Source organism: Phasianus colchicus, chromosome 25, assembly GCF_987193195.1.
Source record: "Phasianus colchicus chromosome 25, bPhaCol1.hap1.1, whole genome shotgun sequence".
Taxonomy (NCBI): domain Eukaryota; kingdom Metazoa; phylum Chordata; class Aves; order Galliformes; family Phasianidae; genus Phasianus; species Phasianus colchicus.
In genome coordinates, this window is record NC_143460.1 from 1,439,784 (window position 1) to 1,460,790 (window position 21,007).

Here is a 21,007-nt window from a genome sequence, read left to right on the forward strand (position 1 = left end):
CTGCTTAGGAGCAATACTAGAGATCAAGGAGTCTCCTGCTGGATGAAATAGAGTTGGCTCATCCATATCTTCCCTTTTCCTCTGGAAATCACTGGGGCATGAGAATATTTTTGGAACAAATGCTTGCCTCTAGCTCCTTGCAATACAAAGAATTGGCAATGTGTTACTGCTTGAGGAACCAAGGAACAGAGAAAACCCAACACTTACCAACCGTGTCCACTTCACGTTAGCAGCACAAAATTTTATCCATTCTGTTCACTTTAGAATATCTGTTCAATTGTCCTCAACTTCCTGCCTTACTTCTCTCTGTTCCCAGCAACTCAGAATATTGATTACCAGAACAGAAAGCTAAGCAATAAAGGACAAGATCCTGGCAACCGTGACTAGCCCAAGATTAGCAGATACAGGAACTTCTCTCCAAAGCAAGGGGTTGCTTTAAATTAGTCTGGTCCTGCTCTTGTTAGGGAACTGAAAAGAATTTCAAATTAAGAATAAAGCAAAAAGCTGTGAAAATCAATATCTGAGTGGCTTTGTAATCAGATAACCTATTATGTGCTGTGGGCATTCCCTTCAGGCCTATGATGCCTGCTTATTCCCCTGGGCCACTGCCCTTCATGCTCTTCTGCATTCATGACTCTTTAGCTGTGATGTCCTTGAGGATTTATTCTGCTCTATTTGCCCACAATCACACTTGTATCATTTCTGCATTTCATCACGATCTCAGAGCTGCCAGCAACACTGTGTCAAATGAGCAGGCCAGCATCTGTCAGGACCCACACTGACTGCCAGCCTGCGGGACTGCAGCGCGTAGCAGTGTCCGAGCTTGAAGCCTGGTGCAGAGAGAAAAATATTTTTTTCAGAAGATAACCCCCAACAGCAGTACCTAACTGGATGCTCAGAACTGCCTGCTGGAGGCACTCCTAACCTACCTCATCTATGGGGACACCATCCCCCTAATTTGGGCACTGAACACAGTCAGTATGACTGTGCTCTATCAGAACTGGTATTAGAAGAACTCACCTATTTTCACTTAGAGCTTTCAGCCAGTATTTCCAAGCTGTGCTACAGATAACATAAAAATGACATCCACAGCTAGGTTCATGTGGAAAGCGCTGTTAAAGCATCCCGTGCAGGAGAAAGAAAGACAAAAGCGCTTGGACTAAAGCTGCCATTTTTGTTCTTGTTCTGCTTGTTGGCAGCAGGTGACACCCATGCAAGCTCAACACCTCTGCTAGCAAAGGAGCTGCTTTTGCACCCGTGAGGGCAGAACCAAGCCCCAAGAACTGTAGTGATTCCAGTTCTTTCTAGAACTCATTATATGCCCACAAGTACCTGCAAAGTTTAGTGTATCCCTTCTAAAATAAAGCCTATCCCAAGAACGCGGGAACAAAGGCTTAACGCAGTATTTTGGTTTTTATATATATATGGCAGCTATTAATCCAAAGAGCTTTGCAAACAATAAATATACACAAGAACACACAGCAATGCAGTAGCATACAACTACTTGATACCATACAAAAAGACAGCCTAGCAGCAGTCCTGATAAAAGTATTTATGTTATCATTGCTGAAGTTACAATACTGCTGAGAGATCCTGAGCAGCATGCGTGGAAGGAACAGCACGCCTGAGAGGGATTAGCAGGCAGACATGGAAGCGGAGCATTTCTAAAACCTTTCAAAGCCTGCCCAATCCTCTTAAGAGGAAAACTTCCTTTTGTACCAAAACACAAAAAATAAGCTCTAACAGTCTCCATTCTGTCATATTTGAGCAAATAAAGATAATGACATGATACTAGGGAGTTTGGGGACAAGAATAAACCACCCTTCTAGAAGATAACCAGCAATACAAAGGAGTAAATGTTTTGGGAAGCACTTGTGTAACGTGAAGGTAATGTCCTCTTTTATGCTTACACAACCCTGAGCAGATTCCAGCACTGCACCCATAGGGCACTCCCTGTGCTCCAGGGCTGTTTCTGTGTCATCATTTGACTCTTCTGGAAGACTCCTCAGGAATAATTACCCAAGGTGCGCAATGAGTCCTGCAGCATGCACACAGGAGATGGCCCTCAGGCACATGGAGCATTATGCCAATGGGTATCCAGGAACTAGACTGGCAAGGGAAAAGAGACAGCGTGACTTCTGGGCATATTTTCCCAAATAATTATTGTCTGAAACAAAAAACTACCATGCTAATCACCATGCACCTCCTTTAGCCACAGCCCACAGATTCCCCCAACAACTCTTCCACGCTCAAAAGGACGCACAAAAGGAACACTGAGAGCAGCCTTCCTTCCCTCCCACAGCTGAGAGGCCATTCCCAGCTCTAGGAGGGCGATGGCATCTTCCTCAGCCTCAGAGCTGAACTTCGGCCTCCCCTCAAACTCTCTGCAGCCCCTCAGCCGCCATCTTGGGGCACTACCCCATGCCGGGCGGGAAACGAGCAGGGCACCACCAGCCAATCAGAGGCGTCCCACTGCAGCACCCACCAATAAGCACGCGTGGCGGGACGCCACAGCTTCCCTCAGCCAATCGGCTTTCAGCGCTCGCCGGCGCCAGGCCCGCACCAGCGGTTCCCTCAGGCGGAGCAAAGGCAGATGGGGAAAAGGCTTTGTCGTTCTGACTGAAAAGAGGAGTTAAAAGCAGAGCCAAAGCCGCTGCTTGGTTTATAAATTTTTATTAGCTGGATAGTGTACACAGTACTTACAATTGCATCTATTAAAGACCAAAATACACTTGAAAAAATGCATTATATAAAAAAAATTATAAACTTTTTAACTATATACAAACTTTGCCTTACATGATGCAAATTTCAGTACCCCCCCACCCCCACATCCAGTCACAAAGAATTTTTTTTCCTCCCTCCCGTTTTTAACATGCAAAGCCATGAAGCGCTCCAGCATCACTCCAGGACCGTCCTCCACGTGTCACCCTTCCACCAAGCAAACACTGCTTTTAGAGGCCAACACAAATAACCCAATGCAGGTGAAAAACGTAACAGCTGCACTCAGGTTTTCACATCCTTATTTGAAGTATTAACAGTAAAGCTTCCTAAGTAACACGAATCCATAGGCCTTAGTACACGTTCTACAACAATAGATCAGAGAACCTAAATATGAAGGGCTCATTGGGGAAAAAAAGTTCTAGTTGCTTTGAAGAAGTTTACAACTTCTTTAAGAAAAACAAGAATGACTAGTTTAAAAGAAATAAACAAAAACCTATGTCAGAGCAACAATCTCTGCTTCCATAACTTCCAACTGTCTGAGGGGGTTCTCTGAGACAGAGATTAGCTGTCAGTTGAGCAGAAATGTTATGGAGGCCATCTTACTCCAGCACAGAAATATTCCTCCAGCACATGAATATCCTATTGACAAAATGTACAGATGCTTAAAAAAGTATTTACAATAGTGCGGCAAATTCAACTAAGGAAAAGGTTTTGTTATTCCTTCACTAAACGAGAGCGATGGGTTTCCTGAAATGGGCGACCTCACGAGAAATGCCAGGTGAGGATTTTATAGTTACTGACTGAAAAAAAAAAAAAAAAAAGCAGCACCACGCTCTAACTGGCCAAGTATTTTAAGGCAGAAGCAACCAAAGGCACCAAAAATGCTATCAATGCCTTTTGAATAGCTAGAAAAAACCCTCGTGTAAAATCTGTGAGCAGAATACTAGATTATTAGTATCATTTTTGACAACTGAAATCCAAAGATCTTTTGGAACTTGGCTTTTTACCTTTTTCTGTGGCGGCAGGCCTGCCTTGCAGAACTGTTTGGCAGCTTTGCTTCAGCTCACCACGTCAGCTGTGTAAGGGTAAGAATACAGAGCAAGAAGTTCAGAAGAGAATAAACTGAACTTCATTTAGAAAATCCAGCTGCCTTACTGTGAATACCAAATCTGCTCCTCCTCTTTGTACTTATACTGGCTATGTGTCTTTGCAGGTGGCTGATCTGAACAGTTGTGTTAGTACCTAGGCAGGCACTCTGCTCACAGGTTGCTTTTTTATGAAATACAAATTCCATCACATTTCACATCAGTAAAAATGGGACAAGCTTAAAAATCCGTAACGAACAACAAAAAGTTGTGTTGTTAAGGTATGCAGCCAGAAACCAGTTGTAGTAATGAAAAATCCACTATGTTGTTGTTGTTATTTTTTTAAATGCAGCTACTTCTTGAGTGCCACATTTTAAAAACTCTTCTTTCTTAAGTGGATAGTCTGTAAGAAGCCCGAACAGTTAACCAATACATGCCTTCATTTAACAGTCCTTCAAAAACATCAGTATGCACCTGGTTGAGTGGCCTGTGCTTCCGCCATCATAAAACAGTCCCTCACTCTATGCAGAATGAGAACTGTAGAACTGATTTACAACACACATCAAGAAATACTGTCAAAAAGATGGTCAAGTGTTATCACTCAGACATTGCAGATTGTATTTCTTTTGGAGAACCATGCATCAGACTGGTTAGAAGTAAAGATTTTAAAAATAATCCTTCGGAAGAGAGTCACTTGGAAGCTTCAGTACTTTAATATTGGCATCCACTCTTCTTCCAAAGCATTAACTGCTGGCAATAAACATACCAAAAAACATCAACAAATTGTATTTACTAACTAAATCCTTATCCTCACATCAATAACCCTCTCCACTCTTACTTCTTGGAACACATAGATACACAATAAATCAAGTCCTGTAACAATCTTGAACTGTTTTGATCACTTTGACTTGATGGCTGAACTTTTCCCAGAGAAGAGTTTGCTGTTTACATATTTTACAGAGTGGAGCTTAAGAGAACCCCCTTCAGTTTCTGTCAGTTTTGCAAGTGCAAATGCAACAGCAGAGAACAGTTCAGTAGACAGTAAATCCAAAGACGTAAATAGTGGATGTAACTAGCAATTCTCTACAGGGAAAATGAAGTACTGTGGTATAGCCACATCAGTGCTGGTTGCCATAAACTGGATTATGTCGCTGCACAGAAGGGTCATAACTCCAAGAAGTCTTTGCTGGCCCTTCTTCAGCATGCCAGTTATTGCTGGTCAGTCAGTGGTACACTCACCATGGCCAATCTTAATGCAAGAAATGTTATAAAGGAGAGAAAAAAAAAAAAAAAAAAAGGCATGAGCTGTCAGACTGAAATCCCTGCACTGAATCAGAAGAGTATACCAAGACAGTCATTAAGTTTCTACTAGTTGAGTCAACTGCAGTTAAAATCTTTACCACACACTGAAAAAGTGGTGTTTGTTGTAGAAAAGGATAGGCTGTGATGTGGTGATTGTCCCATTGAAAGACTTGCTTGATACACTGGTAAGGTAGAACAGACTTGCAGAAGGAACAGGAATTCAGTTACATTTTTATGTTAGCAGTGATTAGGAGACTCTGATCATCTGTGTCATTGCTTCTTCATTGGTCTGAGATGGATCCTAGAAATACAAAATAAACATCATTGTAATTTCTAAAATTTTCCGTAACAGAGAGTCACTCACAACTGCCTTTATCAAGAGAAGATACTCCTGTACCCCCCTCTGCCCACGATCTTCAAACGTATCACATTTCTACTGGGTATTACAAGTCACTGTAAGATAACTGTGATATATATGTATATTAATAATTCCTAGCAACATATTGTTTCCGGTATTTGGGAAGACCTATTAATGGAAGGTCTAGGTCTAGTATTTGGAAAGGATTCCACTTTAGAATGAAAAATATTCTTCCACTAAAGTCACAGGACTACTTTAAAGCGCTGGTCAACAATAGAATTTGCTACTTCTACCCCATGATATTCCCTTCTTTGAAACCTTTCTTGCATTTTATTTACGTATCTAAGTAGGCAACTAAGAATCAGACAAACATTTCTGAATTTTCCAACAAGTGTGAGATAAAGCACGTCCCTTAATACACGCCATAATAAGGGAACTTCTGGTATGCAATCACAACAGCTGCACAGACTGTATTTCTTAGAACAATAAATACAGGCATTCTCTATTTGTAAAACAAAGTGAATACATCTCTATGAACATTACTTTAATTACTCAAGGTAAATAGGTGCTTGCTCTCTAAACAAAGTGAAAGGAAGGATTTCTTTACAAAGCTTGAAACAAAAATCTAAAGGCAAGGAGAGACAAAGGTCAGCAGCCTAAGCCCCCCTCCAAAAAACCAGAAAACAGTAGCAACCTGGAGAACTCAAAGCGTTAGCTGCCCGAAGAACAGACAAAATTCTACTTACCTGCATGTGGGGACTGTCTTTTTCCTTTGGTGAGAAGAAACGTCCACCTTCTCCTCGCTTCCTGGCCATGGCATGACGATGCCGAGATTCATGCAAGTATTTCTGTTACAACATAGAAGAGAAGAGCAATGAGAGCAGCCCATTCCTCCTTAGTTCAGTACTTATAGTAATTGAGAACTCGGCAGAAAAACCCGATGCAGGCTCCGTTCTTTCCCCCCCCACCCCTGAAATAAAATGTTTATGGTAAAGACCTGTTTGAAATACAGAGACATTAGATGAGCTATTAAACATATGGAAAGGAAGGACTTAACTGCTACCAAGGGACTTAGAGATTACTCAGAAGTAGTTTATGAACAAGGAAAAAAAAAAAAAGGAAAAAATACTAAGATTCCAATCATCATTTTTCTGGCAGAGATGATTTTCTGTGCCTTTCTCATGCAGCAGCCCTGTACTGGATCTATGTTATATTCTCACCCTTCTTTCTTTGGGAATTTTCCCCTCTGCTTCAAGCTTTGCACGTGCCTGCCTCCTCTTCAGGATTCGATGATACTGCTTAGCATTTACATAGAGGGGCTCTTCTTCAAGCATCTCTGCTCCAGGCAAAGGTATTCGCTGGATAGCTGGTACTGATCCAGCTCCAGGTACCATCTGTACAGAGAAGAATGGTTTTACAACTTTTACTTTAGAATGAAAAGGGAATGCAGAAATACACTTTTTGAAGTGTTTGCGATGGAATGGGCTTGTTTTGTCTTCAGTTAATGTGCCAGTTTAAACTGAAAGGAGTAATAAAGTCATTCTCAAACTGCAGGACAAATTTAAATAAATCAATGACATGCCATTTGTACTTCTTTCTCTGTGATAATGGTTAAAATTTCAATACAATACACAATTCTATGACTATGTTATTGCATCTTGTCTAATTTGCATGCAGGACATGCCCATCACTTCCCCTTCTTTTAGGCTATGACTTATTTAATTTATATGATAATTTCAGAGCGTTTCTTAAGCAATTATTACTCATAGAGCTGCTGACATCTAGTGGAGATGAACAATAAAGTTCAAGTTGAAAGGCATCAAACTACAAAGACATAAGAACTGGCAGAAAAAAATTCTAAGAATCAGAAAAACAAATACTAAGGAATTCTCAAGAAATGCAATAGCCGATTCAATCTTTTTAAATGGCTGCTTATCAGCTAACAGCTTATTTTGAATTTCAGCTCCTAGATTTTTTAACTCAATCTGCTGTAGCTGAAAGCTACAGCTTTCAGAATACACAGATCACAACAGGACAGTGGTCATTAAAACTAAAAGCTTTCATCCCTTGAACTTCTAACTCCTGTTAGCTACTAAGAAGACTGACCACATTAAGCTGACATGGATCCCAGACAACAACTTAAGCACTGACACCTTACAGCTCTACCTTCAAGTTAAACAGAGAGTTAAATACATACCATAACCATTCCACCTGAATTGACAACATTTCCAGCAACTGGCAGTGTCACTGTAACAGTCCCTTGTCCACTGCTGGTGGTATTGGTGTTGGCTCCTGCTTGCACAATTTGTGCTCCAGCCAAACTGGCTGCTGGAATGGTGATCATGCCTGTAACAGGGACTGTAACTTTAAGAAAATAAAACACAAAAGAAAACAAAACAAACAAAAACACGCACACAGAAAGAAGGGAACACCATTAGTCCCACTTCTGTTTTTCACTCATACACCCTTCCGTAAGGTTTAGAAATGCATTACAAGGTATCAACTAAGCCATACTTTGTATTTTTTGTACCTGCACTGTAATCCCAGCCTCAGGCAAGAGAGCAGGTATTTGAAAGTGCAGAAGGAAATGAGCATTCCTATTCTAACAGTTCTTAGCATGGAAAAAAAAAAAAGGATTTTTCAGTTTTCCTGAAAACAAATACAAACATCTCTTCTTCCATTTGCTGTGCCATTGCATCACAACAGTCACAGCACTACCAACCAGCACTGCAACTCACGGGTTGCATTGACAGCCATTAGAAGGCAATGAAAACCTATAAAATGGACTTTGTGAAGTCCCAGCTTTTTGCACCAGAGCTCATACCTTGTTGGAGAATGGTTCCATCAGCATTAACAGGCTGATAGACTATGGTCTGCCCTTCAGCCGTTTGTGCTACTTGTTGTCCTTGAACTGCTATTTGTTGCTGAGTCTAAACAAAACAAAGAACAGAGGAACTTTAAAAATTGCTTCTTTCTCAAATTTCACAGTTCCTGAATTAATACACAGTGCTCATGGCATTTCAGGCATGTATTTCTTTTGCTTTATTACTAGCATAAAGAAATAGGATGGAGTACAAACCAACTGAACTGAAGGTAAAACACCTGAAGCACGTATAATAAACTTTTTCTAATACTGCTGTATTTAACATTCAGAGAAACAAGTTCCAGTTTCCTATCTCATTATCAGTACATTAAATTCTGGTCCTAACAACAACAACAAAAAAAACAGCAGAAAACCCAGGTATGACTGGACTACTGCACAAAATGGCGCAAGGATGACATTAGCAATACTTATGTTTTCAAATTGCAACAGATAGACAAAAACAGCCATGAACCAATATACAGAAACACGATGGATAAGAACATGCAGTCTATTTATTCTGTCCCAGGGTTACATATGAAACACTACAACAATATTAATTTTATTTTCAAGTTCTCCTCCACATTAATATTTTTTTCCCTTTTTACTTAACCATATCTTAAGTCATTTGCCAAGTTTCTCTTCCTGTTCCTCTCAAGAAAACCCTTTCATGCTGGTGCAGTTACCTGTGTCTGGCCAGCAGTAACTGCAGTCTGTGGCTGCTGTATAATGATCTGCTGGGTCTGGCCCTGCTGCCCCTGTACCTGTACAGCCTGCCCACCTTGAATCTGAATCTGACCTGGCTGGACCAACTGAATCTGTGGAAGAAAGAGTCAGAAAGGAACATTAACTATGCCTCTTATTTCTCCCTCCTTGGCCTCAGCATTACCAGATCATCTGAGGATGATTTATTGCTGCAAAGAAAAAAAAAAAAAAAAAAGAAAAAAGAAAAAAAAACACTGATACTTCTCTTTTTTCTATTTTATAATGAAGAGTTTTAAATTGCTCTTCCTTGTGACACAGCAGTCACTGATAGAACAACAGTCAGGAACGTACAGAATAGAGGAAATGTAACATGTAACATGCCAGTGTCGTCATGTTCTAGCAGCTCTCCACTGCTTACACAGTAAAACAATCAGAAGAAATAAATTCACACAGAACTAGGAATACTACTCAGGTCAAAGAAACGAGGAGTAAGATTTAAGATATCTGCAGAGCGTTAATCATCCAGCATACAAAAGTACTCAGGACACAAATAAAAATGTCATCAGCTTTGTGAAATCTTTCCACCAATTTGGAACATTTTTTTTAGATAAAGAAAAAGAGAAACTGGGATATGGTTTGCAGCTTCTGCTTTAGAACGCAGTTACAGACCTTCCTCAACAACCACAGCATAAAGAACCTATGATAAAAAATATTGTCTTTCAGCCAAGGAGTTTGAATTCAGTAACTAAATAAACCTCTCAAGACACCACCACCACCACCACCACCACATGCCTTCCTGGACTGTGCAGAACGTCATTCCCAGATCTCATTCTCTAATCACTACAACGCTTCCAACATGCTGCTCTCAGCAGTTCTTCCCTTATTTCTGAGGAACACGCTTTGAGCGCCTGAAATTTAAAAACTGTCGTTTAAATAATTCATAGCAATTGCTTCCAATAAAATCATCACGTATCCTTCCACAATATTATTTTATTTGCAACGGAAATGTTGAAATCCACCTGCTGCCATCACATGTAAGATGAACTCAAGCACAAGAATTATTTTCAAGATTTCTTTTTTTTAAAGAATTCAAGTGTGTTCTAATGAACTTGGAAGGTTTTCACTACCCCTTAAAATACAAAAGCCCGATATGAAGTTATTTTAGATCCACTCTTGAATACACAGTTCACTGTGGCAGATCCATAGCCATCATTGCCCAGGCCATTCTAACAGTGCTGAGGTGAACACGCTCTATCTGACAAGGCAGGAACACAGCAGTTCATTCTCTGCAATTTATCTCTAATGAAATCAGGGATATCTCACCTGCTGCAGTCCTTGCGTTCCAGAAACAGGGACCTGCATGATTGTCTGGCCCTGGCCCCCAGGCACAGCCTGCACCATGATGGGCTGGCCAGTCGATGTGATCAGCTGCCCTCCGCTCACCTGCACCATTAATGGCTGCCCCTGGACCTGGGGAACAGGAGAAAAAACAAACAGAACAATGAAAAAGTCTGGTGGTGTGAAACCAGAAACTGAAGTGGATACCACGCATGGCTAACTGCTTACCTATCTCAATGCAATGACCAGCCAGAGAACTGAGTCACTTCAGTCACAGCAAGAGTCACTGTACTGGGCTCACAATCAGTACCAAATACCTTTAGTTTCTACAGCTCTCTCCATGCTGCTCTGCTGGATTTTGTAAATTATCTTTTCCTGCTGCACTCTAACCAATAAAGCATAAAAGCTGGGTAAGTTTTCTAGACACTGTAACTATGTTCATGCACAGCCCAAGAGCAAAGTGTAATAAAAGAAACTTCATTAACTACATCGCTACTAATCTTTTACTGAGGCTCCTAATGAGAAAAAGCTCAAAGTAAGCCATTCTGGCAGAGAGATTCTGCAGCAGCTTCACTCTCCAATTACATGCTTACAACATTTCCATTTCCTAACCAATATATAGCTTGTGATATTCTCAGAGAATTTTTTCACGGCTATTAAGTGAAATTATTAATGTAACAGCACAAAATGCAGCCCAGTAAGGAAGAGTGACAGCAAATGAGCTGCAGACATTTCTTGGACAAAAACTTATTGCAGACTTCCAAATTACACATAAAGGTCACTGCAATTGGTCACTAGGAAAAAGCTTGCTGAAAGAAAAGGCAAGGAGGGAAACTCCCCATTTAAACTTTATTACCTTTTAAGTCTCCAAACTCTCCCAAATGTATCTTTGAAAAGACTACAGAAAGCCACACCTCCACAGCTGGAATGTGAGATGAATCTTTTGAACTGGGTAATTACTCCTAACCATGCTCCAAGTTGTTTACAAGCCAGAACAACGTGACAAAAAAATCAGAGTTCTTGGGTTTTCTAGCAGTAAAATTCAAGACTAGGCAGTAGCAAACATTCACTCTTTAGGCACTTTCACTGTAGAGCACCAGACTAAGTATCAGCACGGATTTTCATCACATTTCACTTAAAAAACCCAACAACTTCTCTTTGCATAGTTCAAATACCCTAGTGAACTACATGTTAACACATAAACAGACTCAACCACAGTTGTATCCCAGGGATCAACACCTTAAATAGAACACGGTAGCTTTACAGGTCACCTGATCCCCTTGCCACATTGATCCATTCATTCCTCAACCTTGTAGCTATCACACAGAAGTCACTGACAAAATGGGCAGTGCGTGTTTTGAGTTACCAGAGATAAAAGCATGCTCGTGTCAGCCAGAGAAGCACAGGCAGCAGTACTATATCCAACAGGCAGAAAGTAAAATGTACATTCCAGGATTCTTGTTAATGCATTAAGGCAAGCAAAGGAAAAAAAGAAAAAAAAAAAAAAAGAAAAAAAAAAAAAGAAAAGTGGGGAGAAGTAGGAGATCACAGTGATCCAAGCAATTCAAGTCAGCCAGCTTTTCATACTTGAACTCCAAACATAAAAAATGCTGTGTTCAACTTGACACCTGGCAAGACCATTCAAACCTGAAGCAAAACCAAAATACGAAGTGAGCAATGCACTGCTAAACTGCTACAGCTGCCCAGGGCTCATCAACTCCTTCACAAATTTCCTACATGAGCTAATGAGATGACAGACGTATTTGCACAGCCCAGAATATTTCACGCTGAAGTAAATCAGGGCTTGAAATGACCATGCATTTCTTTCCAATTTCGGTTGTGTGTGCTGTTAGGAAACACACATCTGAGTTTCCCTGCAATGTATATACACAGGCAAGAAATGAGCTATCGCAGTCCTGCAGGAGCTAATACTGTTCCCAGGTAGCTTTTCCAATTACAGATAAAAAAAGTTTCTCTCTTCATGCTGGTGGGTCACCCCCTACCTCAGTGTCTCTCTTTCATGTAGGAAGAAAACCTGCAGAACTACTCACAGCGAGTATCAGAAATGTAATCTTGGAAGTACAGAAAATCTTTAAGCTTTATCTCTTTTAAGTTGTGTCTCTCGACTTCATTATCTTGGTGGGTTTCTTCCCTTTCGACTCCCATTTCATCCACTATTTGCTTTCTGAATTACAACAGCTGGAATTCATGAATACACCTGTGATCCAATGAAAAGCTATAACCTCACTCTCTTCATGGGAAGCCTCACATAAAGCACACAGTGTCGGCCAACAATTTTCCTGTCCCTATTTCAAACCCTGTAAAAAACACAGCATTAGATATGTGGTGATGGGGAGAGTCATGCAGTGCTCACAAACACAATTAGAGAGGTCACCACTACCTGGAGGGTCTGGACTTGCTGGCCTGAGGCGGATGCCACCTGGGCCTCAGTCTGCAGCTGGACAGCTGTGACACCACCCTGCTGCTGGGAACAGGAACAGGAAGAGCTTGAAACACGGAAATGCACAGCTCACACAAGAGACAACCACACTTTGCTGAAGAGGATGAATTTTAAAATAATTCATATACGCTGCTCTTGGAACATATGGAATGTGATTTAACAGATCTAAGAATGGAATACTGGCAAACCTGTGCATCATACTGGTCAGCTTCAACATTCCAAATAAAAGTCAGTTACAAAGAATGTGAGAGGTCATTTTACAGAAATTAAAATCTCTGCTTCGCTGCTTTAGGTTGCTGCCTATCTGCTAAATGTTTCCTTTCACTAGTCAAACTTCTTGTGAAAGGCTTTCAAAATTATGATTTGTTTGCTACAATAAAGACCACACAATCCTTTCTGCACAGAAGAGCAGCACAGCAGACTAAGAGTTCATCTGTGTCATCCCTGCATCAGTGTCTTCCCACCACTGACCTTGAAGGATGATCTCAAGATGTTGCAAGAGCAGTTAAATCTAAAAGCCTCATCTATCTTTAGCCTCCTTAGTAAGAGTCCCAAAATAATCAATGTTAACTGTGTTAGCATTTTGAGAGACGAAGGACAGTCTCTCCTGAAAGCTGTACAACTGGCTTCTTCAAGAGAAAAAAGCACTTAGAAAAACACTTCATGTGCAGCACATTACTGTGTTTGAGAGCATGTACTAAAAATGAAAGAGGCCAGTGGATGTTTTTACCTCTATTACTTAGAAGATACCAATCAAATCAAATACCTTTAGTTACCTGCTGGAATCAGGTATTTTTGATAATTCTTAATTTGTCATCTTCTAATTCCAATTACCATCTTATTCTTACTGAAAAAAATAAAACAACTACATTCAGTGGAAGGAGCTGCTGCCAGTCATCAAGCACTCCAACAGGCTGATGGCAAAGCAGTGTGTCCCATTGAACACATAATCCAGCATCTCAATCATGTACATGACAAACTAAGACACACTTCTTGCCTTGAACAAAGACGCAACCGAAGTAGTTCAGCAGCAGCACAGCTCCTCTGTAAGTGCATTACTCAATGTGAGTGAATGAAACTTTACACTGAAAACCTGTAAGCCTTAAAACCAAACCAAAACCAGCCAAAGAGCCTGCATGTTCTAATACATAAACTAGAATCTTCTTTCTGGAATGGATGAACTCATCCAAAGTTACATGGTTGCTTGGTTTGGGGTTTTTTTGTTTGTTTGTTTGTTTTGCCATTCTTGTGCTCATTTTGATGCATCCGAGGTAAAAATTTAAAGGATTTCAATACATATTTCTTCTGTATTGTTTCCTGCAGTTCCAGAGGATGTTAGTTTCCTCAAATCACCACCAGAATGTAAACTCCCTATTCCTCTGGAATTAAAACTAGTATTCCATTAACAAAGGTATTTTTTATAAACCTATTTACTGTGATTTCAACAAGACGATACCACCGCTGTAGTGACAGAACTCAGGTAAATTCAGAGGGGACCACAGAGCATCTCGCTGATTCTGTGCAACTGTGAAGGTCTGTAACCCACCAACAGCAGCTCACCCACTGCAATTCCCCATACCTGCTGCTGAATCTGCCCCGCCTGCACAACGATCTGCTCCGTGGAACTGTTACTGTTGGCTGTGTACTGCTCCATAGTGCTTCAGTTCAACGCTGCCCAAGGCACAGCACAGTCTGTGTAACTGGCAAGAAAAGAGGGAAAAAAAAACCCATGTGATTATTGTCCCAAAGTTTGAAAGTTGTTGCAGCTCAAAAGCAAAGCACCTGCTAATGTGGAGGTGGTGTTTTGTGCACACTCAGACTAATGGCCATGGTTTAACTGCAGACCTTCCTCTTTTGTAATGTTGCCTTACTTTACAACAGAAAACAAGGGTTGGGTGTGAACTGGATATTGAGACTTAAAACCAAGTGAAACAGCTTCTCTTTCCCCAACTACACAACAGTCCCTCCTTATCTCTCTTCCTTCCTTACATATATTTTGACAAGACAGCAGATCTCATTTCTTGGACCCTTGCCTAGAGATGTGAAGAACATGCTATTCAAACAAAATACTTTGTTCCATTACCTCCTTCTCCCTCACATCATCCACAAAGGAATTCTTACTCTTACTTTTAATGAGATATCCGATTTACCCCGTGACTGTTACACTGCTGAAAAGGCAGCACATAACTTTCACAACCAACAAAAAGCAACAGTTTTCAAGAAAAAAATATATACAGACTGTAGTCCCAATTTCCACTACCTGGAAGAGTTGCTGTGCTTATGGTTGTAACACTGCTCAAACTTCCTGCCCTTTCACTTTACAACATCCTTTCTGCTTCAGTGTCATTTATCCAACAGCTCTCCCTACATCACCTTCTCCCTGTAAGCTAAAAAACACACAATTATTTACCACATTTATCACTGATTTCTTTTAGCATTAACATCACTGTGCACCAAGATGGACCACAGGCAAGTCTTATTACAAGAGACATGATACCCAGCCATAATAATGTAAGGACTGGGACTTTGGTTCAGAATTTTGATGCAATGATACTAACCCTGGAAGTCACAGTGATAACCTGAGTTATCACAGCAAAGGAAAGCCCTGCACTCTAATGCAATATCAGCTCCATACGTGGCTCATTTAGCAATAGCTTCTCACTTGCCTTCCAGAAGAGAAGATGCTTTTTTCTTTTTTCCTCCAGATGATGCTGCCTATCAAAGTTTCCATTTGAATTCTGCACAGTATATTTAATTTCTGCCCTCGCTGCCTGTGGGTCTACCATGAAGCAGCTCATTCTGCAGGGAAGCTGCTCAGTAATAAGCACAGGACACCACTGAGTTCTATTTGCAAAAAGATCCCAGGATTTCTTAACACCAAATCAGAAATTAAAGGATACTTGTATTTAAAAATGCTTTCTCTCAGATCCTTTGTGTCAGGCCTGTCTCTATAACATAAGATAGCACTGCAGTCCCAATTCAGGTGCACAGGCTGTGGCTGGAGCTGAAGTTTCTCATGTGCAGGATCACAGCCCTCCAAGGGATTACTTCATTTCCTTCATTGAAACAAAACAGCACCACTGTTACTGTATCAAAGCTGAATTTTAAAGCTCAGCCTTCGCCTTCAGTAGGCGCTCCTCCCACAGCTGATCTCACTTGTCAGCTCCTGCTCAGCAACTGCCTGCACCGAAAATGATTTAAGAGCTCCGTGTTACCGTGCACTCATGTACAGAATCACAGAATGGCCTGGGTTGAAAAGGACCACAACGATCATCCGGTTTCAACTCCCTGCTACGCGCAGGGTCACCAACCAGCAGAGCGGGCTGCCCAGAGCCACATCCAGCCTGGCCCTGAATGCCCGCAGGGCACGTGTGCATACAGATACGAGGGTACCGAACCTACAGCAACCGCTCCCTCAGCCAATTACCTGCACCAAGAACCACTGAGCACCAAAGCAGCACTATAAAGGTGCTGCACGCTGACGTTCAGCCCTCGGAAGGCCTCGGGGCACGGGCGCAGCACGGAGCCGCAGGCGGGACGCGCCGACATCGCCCGGCCACGTGTCAGGGCCGCGCAGCGACGGACGGCGCTCCAGCAGCGGTGCTCAAAGCGCAGCGCAGCGGCGCGAGGCCGCCGCCATTTGGCGTCCAGGTGCGTTGTGGCCCCGCTGCCCGAGCCCGGCGGGGGGGCGGCGGCGGCGGGGGGAGGGGGAGGAGGAGGAGGGGCAGCGCTGCCCGCGGCCCATCTGTCAGCGGGGCGGCGGGGAGGCGGCAGGAGGTTCGCTCGCCCGCCCCGCTCCCCCCGCTCGAGGGCGGGGCGCTGCCGGCCGCCGTCCCCGCAGCCCCGCGCCGGCAGCGCCGCGTCCCCGCCGGGTTCGGGCCGGCACGGCTTCCCTCCATCGCTCCCCCCTCGGCCTCGCGCTTCCCGGCGCGCCCCACCGGAGCTCCTCTCCTCGCACGGCCCGCTCGCCCCCGGCCCCTCTCCGCTCGAGGCCGCCGCCGCGCCCCGCGCCCCGTCCCTTCGGCGCCCCGTCCCCTCGGCTCCCCCGGCTGCGGCCGGCCGGCCCCGGCCCTGCGATCGGCCTCCTGACTGGTCACTCGGCCCCGCCAATCCCGGCGCTGGGGCCGGCGCTCGGGGGCTCCATATTGGCTGCTCGCACTCACCGTGCCTCGCTCCCCCGGTTCGGGTCCCGCGCTGATTGGCTCCGCTACCGGCCCCCGAAACCCAATCAGCGCCTCCACTCAGCCGCCGCGCAAAATGGCGCCCAACCCCGAACAAAGACAGGGGAGTGGGCGGGCGCAGGCGGCGCGTGCGCAGGCGGCGCGTGCGCAGGCGGCTCTCGCTCCGGATGTCCCCGCCTGCCTCGTCGCGGCCCTCGGCGCCAGGCACCGCCCACCCGCGGCCTGCCCGGCTGCGGCGACTGCGCCTGCGCCCTAGGGAGCGCGCGCGCCTCGCGGGGCCGCCGACGCCGGCAATGCGCACGCGCAGCTGCGGTTCCGCCCTTATCCCGTCACGTGTTCTGTAGATCCCGCCTCTGAGCATCTCGCGCATGCGCTTTCGCGGCTGTAGGTTGGCCTTCGGAATGTTCTCGGCGGGTACCATAGAGACGGCGTTCCTCCAGCCTGCCTAGAGGGGCTGGCTAGCGAGCGGGTGGCGGCGGCCATTTTCACGTGATGCTGGGAGTGCCGTAGTGGAGGTGACGGAGCGGGCCGAGCGATGCGGGCTGTGCTGGGCAGGCTCGCTATGCTCGCAGCGGTGCCGGTCCGGGCCCGGCAGTCCGTTCTTCACGTCGTGCCCGCGGGTGGGCTCTGCTGAGGGGTGTCCTGAAGCGGGCAGGGGTGGCCTGGAGGAGAGCACGAGGCCTGTGGGTTCTGGCTCCGTTGGGCTGGGCCAGCTCGTGGGCTGGAGCTGTGGGACGGCCGCGCTCTGCTCGGGGCGATGCTGCCCTTTGTCGTTTTCTCCCCCGCAGCGGGGCTTTGTCCTCTGGAAGCGTGCTGGGTGAAGGCTCAGCCTCGTGCCCTCAGCCACGCTGCCCCATTCCCTTCTGAGGTTCCTATTAACGCTGTTCTTGTTTCTGTCGTCTTTCCAGCCACAGAAGCCTTCACCGTAGCCCGCCTTACCATGGCCACCCACAGCCCGGAGCAGGGCGAGCGAGTGCGTAGGAAATGGATTATATGGGCTGCTGCTGTGCGGTGTGCGCTGAGACGTTCCTGCCTGATAAGAGCACCTGATTGCACCACACAACTTGTGGGGCTTTACTGGCTGATAATAAAGCTACTTCTTGCTATTTCTCCTGTGCTTGTATCAGTGATGCAGTTTTCTTGCATCAGCACAGAGTTCAGGTGTTTAAGTGCCTGGGAGCGTGGAGCTGTGGCACGTGGTGTGCTGTAGATGTGCACTGGGCTAAAGTTACTTTGCGTTATGTATTCTACCTTTCTCAGTTTTGGTTATGTAAAGTGAGCTGGTGTGTTTCTCATATCTGATCCTGTAGAAAATATATTATTGTTACATTGAGTTTATAATCTACATCTTAAACAGGCTACAGACCTGTACAGAGTGTTCTGTTATCATGGCCAGCACTCCAAGATTTCACACTTCTGCTTGCTTTCTAGATCAAGTGTGTAAAGGGAGACCTGTTTTCCTGCCCCCCAACAGACGCATTGGCTCATTGCATCAGTGAGGACTGTCGTATGGGTGCAGGGATAGCTGTTCTTTTTAAGAAAAAGTTTGGAGGCGTCCAAGAGCTGTTAGATCAACGTGAGTAATTTTGTGTATTCGTGGGAATTTAAGGACTAACAGACTTCCAGCTTGAAGGTCCCTACTAGGGGTTCAGGGTCAATTGCGTAGTAGACTGTAACTGTTCCTAAAATACCACCTTCTTCCCTTTAGAAAAGAAGACTGGGGAGGTGGCAGTTCTCCAGCGAGATGACCGGTATATTTATTACCTGGTAAGAGTAGAGGATGATTCAAGTGCTCCCCTGTAACAAAGCTGTATTACATATTACGATGACAGCTCTAATCATTTTGAGTACTTTCTCTTAAGTAAGTGAGATGTATTACTCAAGTCTTCCTGCTGAGGAGAAGCCAAGCTCTCTTGTGTGTGTTTATTTATACTTATAAGTTCACAGAACTAGCTGCCAAATTATACTATTTCAAGCAATGAAACACAGTTCTTTTTCCAAGTCTCTTTCCCTTCTCTGAGTGTTGCGACTCAGGGTGTAGAGGAGTGTGTTGGAGGGAGGAGGGGGGAGGGGGGGAGTTTGCAGTGATAATGACAAAATTATAACTGTTTTTTTGCTTAGATTACAAAGAAGAAAGTTTCTCACAAACCAACATATGAGGACATGCGGAAGAGTTTAGAAGCCATGAAAACTCACTGCTTAAACAATGGAGTTACTGATATTTCCATGCCCAAGTAAGAAAATTAGTGCTGTGTAAATAACTCAGTGTTACTTGGGTAGGAGGATGTTTTTGAGAGATCATCTCCTACTCTGAGAGTTCGATATCATCTTGACTGTAACTCTTCTGATCCGTTGTATAAATGAAGCTTGTGTTCCCTTGTGGGTTTAAGTGATAAAAGTACATTCAGGTTTGGTTATTTCTGTATTTTAACTGTATTGACTTACGGTGAGTTAAGTTAGTGCCTGAAGGGCTTGTTATTCACTGCATACTCCAAAAGAGCTCATTATAATTGTTTTGATGTTTTATTTTCCAGAATTGGGTGTGGACTGGACCGCCTGGATTGGGATAAAGTTTCAGCAATACTTGGGGAAGTGTTTGAAGATACAGATATAAAGATCAATGTTTATACTCTCTGAGCAAAAGAGTCTCATTTCCCTGGCTTTCAGCAGTGGCAACTTCTTAACTGATGAGGGGGAAAACTGCATGCTGAGCACATTCAAAGAAAATAAAAAGATCAAAAGTCTCAGAGCAGCTAATTTGGGACGTAGTATTCAGGGAACCTGTGTTGAAAGCAGGGATATTGTAACTCAGGGAGTTCCCAGTCTGTCACAGCAAGCCACCAGATGTCACTAGTCCTCCACAGAGCACCTACCTGCACTGGAGCTTCTTACAGGCTGGCAGTTCCTGTGCAGTGAAATTGGAGCTGTCTAATGCTTAGATATTTGTTGTTCTGGTTCATAATGATGACCTGTGGAGCCCTGTCTATTTTTATTTTCCAGGATTTGCAGTGTCCATATATAGCATACGTATTCTCTGCAGGATTAAAAATTAGTTTTTGTATCTTTTGGACACGAGCACTTTTTTTAAAATGGTATTGTACACAAGAAGAATTGTGCTGTCAACGTGCAGTTAATAGTTCTTCAGTACTTTGCTGTCAGATCAGAGTACAGTCTTTGCAAACAATGTCTGTATGTGTTGCGGCTGTAGACAATAGGAGGGAAGCAGAGTTTTGGGAGGGAATGCTGGAGACTTACAAAGACACCTAGTGGGTGTGTTCTGTATGATGTGATTGGTATCATATGCAGTCCTCAGTTTTCTGAGAATCCTGAAATATGGATGACTGACACGGTGTTAAAGAAAAAAAATACTATGGAGGCTAAGATTTTTTTGTATGTTTATTGTTTCGCTTAACTGTGTTTGGAGTTTGGCTGGTATATGTTATTTGATGTCACCAAATGTAAAAATCAGTGACAGCTTGTTCGGCCATTGCTGAACGCTTGATTTTGGGAAGTTTGGTTCCAGTACTGAACAACTAACACATTTCCTTTGTTTGATTTTTACCCTATGTCCTGTAATACCAAATTTTTTTTTTTTTTTACTTCTGTCACACTGAATGCTCACAGAAATGCCAGAAATATTGAATAAACCGAATAGATGGGACAACTGAGAAGTTGTTAGTGTGAAATAAGTTTTTTACTTACTCCTTGCTACTTATTAAATGTACGGAGCCATTCCTGTTCTGAGCTTCATGGGTGAATCTGTATTGTGTGTTTTCTTTGCTGATGGAGATGTGCAAATTCTGTTTGTGTCTTTAAGAACTACATACTGTTTTCCTTCATGGTTTGACTATCTTCTGCTTCTTGGTTTTGGTGGATAATTGCTGTAGCCAAATACACAGCTGTGAGAAATAAACTCGAGTGAGACAAAGGAACTTGGAGTATTGAGTTAATTAAGAGTGAACATCAGGACTGTTCCTTGATTTAGCCCTTGGGCTT

General features: G+C 43.6%; 2 protein-coding genes and 1 long non-coding RNA gene across 21 annotated transcripts in view; 1 reads left to right on the forward strand and 2 right to left on the reverse strand.

The window, feature by feature from the left end:
• The window catches only part of LOC149915031 (uncharacterized), a 30,838-nt gene extending 28,827 nt beyond the window's left edge, over window positions 1–2,011 (reverse strand). Inside the window, exon 1 of the long non-coding RNA XR_016459926.1 lies at window positions 1,021–2,011. This is a non-coding gene — a long non-coding RNA (uncharacterized LOC149915031). The remainder of the gene's footprint in view (window positions 1–1,020) is intronic.
• Window positions 2,012–5,327: 3,316 nt separating this feature from the next.
• On the reverse strand, window positions 5,328–17,206 carry NFYA (nuclear transcription factor Y subunit alpha). Of its 16 annotated transcripts, none has more exons than XM_031605771.2 (11): window positions 16,994–17,205; window positions 15,091–15,217; window positions 14,410–14,530; window positions 12,768–12,854; window positions 10,355–10,501; window positions 9,013–9,144; window positions 8,291–8,396; window positions 7,664–7,830; window positions 6,687–6,860; window positions 6,213–6,314; window positions 5,328–5,409 (listed from the first exon to the last, which is right to left on the reverse strand). In XM_031605771.2, the coding sequence occupies exons 3-11, from the start codon at window positions 14,482–14,484 to the stop codon at window positions 5,356–5,358; spliced, it is 1,044 nt and encodes a 347-aa protein (XP_031461631.1). In that variant the 5' UTR covers window positions 14,485–14,530; window positions 15,091–15,217; window positions 16,994–17,205; the 3' UTR covers window positions 5,328–5,355. The 16 variants fall into 16 exon arrangements, with proteins under 16 accessions (XP_031461631.1, XP_089980863.1, XP_031461632.1 ...); XM_090124737.1 differs by having other exon boundaries at window positions 12,768–12,851; window positions 16,994–17,204; XM_031605772.2 differs by lacking the exon at window positions 16,994–17,205 and adding an exon at window positions 16,258–16,396.
• OARD1 (O-acyl-ADP-ribose deacylase 1) lies at window positions 16,355–20,943 on the forward strand. 4 transcript variants are annotated; one of them, XM_031605790.2, is made up of 6 exons: window positions 16,355–16,481; window positions 17,920–17,984; window positions 18,443–18,587; window positions 18,720–18,778; window positions 19,133–19,245; window positions 19,546–20,943. In XM_031605790.2, exons 2-6 carry the CDS (start codon window positions 17,952–17,954, stop codon window positions 19,646–19,648), a joined length of 453 nt encoding a protein of 150 aa, XP_031461650.2. In that variant the 5' UTR covers window positions 16,355–16,481; window positions 17,920–17,951; the 3' UTR covers window positions 19,649–20,943. The 4 variants fall into 4 exon arrangements, with proteins under 4 accessions (XP_031461650.2, XP_031461648.2, XP_031461647.2 ...); XM_031605788.2 differs by lacking the exon at window positions 16,355–16,481 and adding an exon at window positions 17,371–17,526; XM_031605787.2 differs by lacking the exon at window positions 16,355–16,481 and adding an exon at window positions 17,383–17,631.
• The last annotated feature ends 64 nt before the right edge of the window (window positions 20,944–21,007 follow it).